General features: G+C 31.7%; 1 protein-coding gene across 1 annotated transcript; it reads right to left on the bottom strand.

Moving 5' to 3' along the window:
• Positions 1-2: 2 nt before the first annotated feature.
• LOC103309535 (protein ALP1-like) lies at positions 3-817 on the bottom strand. The gene is made up of 2 exons (XM_008185169.1): positions 805-817; positions 3-583 (listed from the first exon to the last, which is right to left on the bottom strand). The coding sequence occupies exons 1-2, from the start codon at positions 815-817 to the stop codon at positions 3-5; spliced, it is 594 nt and encodes a 197-aa protein (XP_008183391.1).
• Positions 818-3,028: the final 2,211 nt, after the last annotated feature.

Here is a 3,028-nt window from a genome sequence, read left to right as displayed (position 1 = left end):
ATTTAAATACGTGACAATCGGTAGTTGAATATTTTATTGGGCTCATTATCCCCTAAATAGTTTCTACTGTATGGGCGAAGCAAATAACTCTTTAATGGAAATGCTTCGTCTCCAACAATGACATAAGGCTGAGGATCTCCGTTTTCTGTTAAAGGGGCTGGCTCTGGAACATTGAGTGTCTTATTATTCAACTTTTGACCAATTACTGACTGAGAAAAAATTCCACCATCACTATTCCTTCCATATGAGCCGACATCAATTGCAATAAACTTATAGTCTGCATCAACAAGTGCTAAAAGTACAACTGAATAACTACCTTTATAGTTATAATAAGTAGATCCGGCATTAATGGGGCATTGGATATTAATATGCTTGCCATCAATAGCACCGATGCAATTTGGGAAATGCCACATTTTTTTGTATTTTGCTGCAACATTTTTCCACATTTCTTCTGTGGGTGGTGGCATTACGATTGGTCCCAATCTATTCCATATTGCATCACAGACTTCTTTTACAATTTCTCGAACCGTACTGAATCCCAATCTGTAGTTGAATCCAATACTTCTAAAACTATTTCCTGTTGCTAAAAATCTGAAAAAAGAGGATTAATATAAATAATTTTTAACTTTAGATTCTAAATATAAAAATATTGAAAATAAATTAAAATAGTTTAATAAATAATAATATAATTTTTATATTTTATATTCAGGAAATCTAGCAAAACAACGCTGGGAAAACTTAAGGAGATCTTTTTGTAATGCAAGAAACAGACGTCGTGATGAATCAAAAAGTGGTTCAGCTTACAAAAAGAAATCATCTTGGAAATTTGAACAGCAAATGTCATTCATCATACCTTTTTTAGAAAGTAGAAAGTAAGTACAGTGAGACCTCTAAATACCGGACACTCACGGCCACCGTAATTTTGTCCGTTATTTAGAGGTGTTCGTTAAGGGAGGGTTTACTGTATTGATATTGGGATTGCCATCAACATTACAATTTTTTTTTGTTTTTATATATTATATTATATTATAATCTATATTTTTCTTTTGAAGGACGCAAGGAAATTTGAACGAGACTAACTTATTTGCTGAACCTGAAAATCTATCAGAAGAGTCTGAAGCAGAAGATCTCGCATCTTTTAGTCCACTGAATAGAGAAAACGAACAAGACTCTCAAGCCGACCAAACTTCAGATTTCCATTCAGCTTTTAAGGAATCTGATATTCTTGAGAAACGCAACGAACCAGTAGAAACGTTAAAACGTTTTAAAAAACAAAAACAACATACAACTCCAGCAGGACAATTGGTGGAACTTATAAAGGAAAGTTCGGCTTTAAGGAAACGCCAACACGAAGAAAAAAAAACAAATCAGGCTGCAATTAAGCCAGATAGTGTTTTAGATACACTTGATGATACTGACTTGTTTTTTTTAAGCATGTCAAGAATGACGAAGCAGTTGCCAAAAGTGGAGCAATCCCAAATTAAACTTCAGTTGAGTAATTCTGTACTATCTGCAGAAATAAGATGCAACCAACAATAATTTTCGTCGACTCCCTATCCCTATTCTATACAACCTCAATCACTTGCCTCATCTCCATCGCCAGCTCTAAGCCAAGAATATTCCAGTGGCGAATATTCAACGAATCCCGAAACGAACAACAGAATGACCGTACTTGAAATGGTATCTCTTCCTCAATCACAGTACCAATAAATTAAGTATTTATCTTTTTTTGTTATAATTAAGCAAAAGTTAATATTTCACATAAAAAAAATTGTATCTTAAAAAATTAAAAAATTGTATTCTATTCTAGTAGTTAATGGTTAAATAAAATATTTATAATTTTAATACCGATATTATGGTTATATTTTATAATTATTATTACGTACCTTAAGCAAACAGCTAATCTTTCTTCTGTGCTGACGGCTCTTCTAAATTGAGTATTTTGTTTATATATGTCTGGTTTAATGAGTTCATGTAAAAAATCAAACTCTTCCATCGTCATCCGGAAATACATATGGAATCGTTTCGTATCTTTTTTTAATTCCGGAACAAGTCTATGAAACTCACCCAAAGTTTCTCTTTTTTTATTAATTGCATGGACCCATTCTCTTGTTTTTGTTTTATTTTCTTCTTCATCAAGAACTACAAAAGCAGCTACAGCTTCCAACTCCTCTTCCCAACCCGATGAACTACTTGAACTTCCACAATCCATTTTAATTAAAAACACGCAACCCTTGGGTATAATGGTGGACAACCGACTAAATACTGTGATGTGATATAGCATGACAATAGAAAATGTGACAGTAGTGTATTTCCAAACGTGACATCACGGTTTAAATGTGTTAATGTGATAGCACGTGAGCTCACGTGACGTGACAATAGTCTGTTTCCACCTAATAAAGTACTAATAAAGGCAAAGTTGATGTGAAAGTAATGGAACATGACTCATTCTATGATTGGATAGATTATAAATCTTCTCAAAAACTAAAACAATGCCGTGTTCTTTTAAAAGATATTGTTTGTATAAAAGCTGAGAGAGGAAAGTTTGTTTTGCAATATAAAACCAAACTAACTGAAACGGAATTTAAGGAATTAGACTTTATTTGCAAAAAAAATATGAAAAAAAATGGTATTTTGATGGCTTTGCCAAAAGTTAAACCATGTGGTGTGGCCAAAGAAAAGGTAGAGAGTATACTACAGAACTTGAAAGACATTTTACCAGAAAATCGTAAACTGTTTTGGGAAAATCTCAATATAAACAATGATTGATCATTATGTATTATCCATAGACTTATTATAAGTCCATGGTATTATTATTATAATTATAGTCATGTAAAAATTATAATTAACTATTAAGTTTAAAAACATTTTTTATCATAACTTACTACCATATTGTTAAAAATGTATTTTGTTTTATGTTAATCTGTACAGAGGAAACTTAGAAAATTAAAACGTTCCTAGAGATATAGACTAAAAAATTTAATTAACTAGATCCATTTTATTACAAAGGTTTTAAATGTATATAACT

The sequence above is a fragment of the Acyrthosiphon pisum genome, chromosome A2 (assembly GCF_005508785.2).
Source record: "Acyrthosiphon pisum isolate AL4f chromosome A2, pea_aphid_22Mar2018_4r6ur, whole genome shotgun sequence".
NCBI classification, from domain to species: domain Eukaryota; kingdom Metazoa; phylum Arthropoda; class Insecta; order Hemiptera; family Aphididae; genus Acyrthosiphon; species Acyrthosiphon pisum.
Note: the sequence above shows the minus strand (reverse complement) of the source record. Positions and strands in the feature narration are given on the sequence as shown.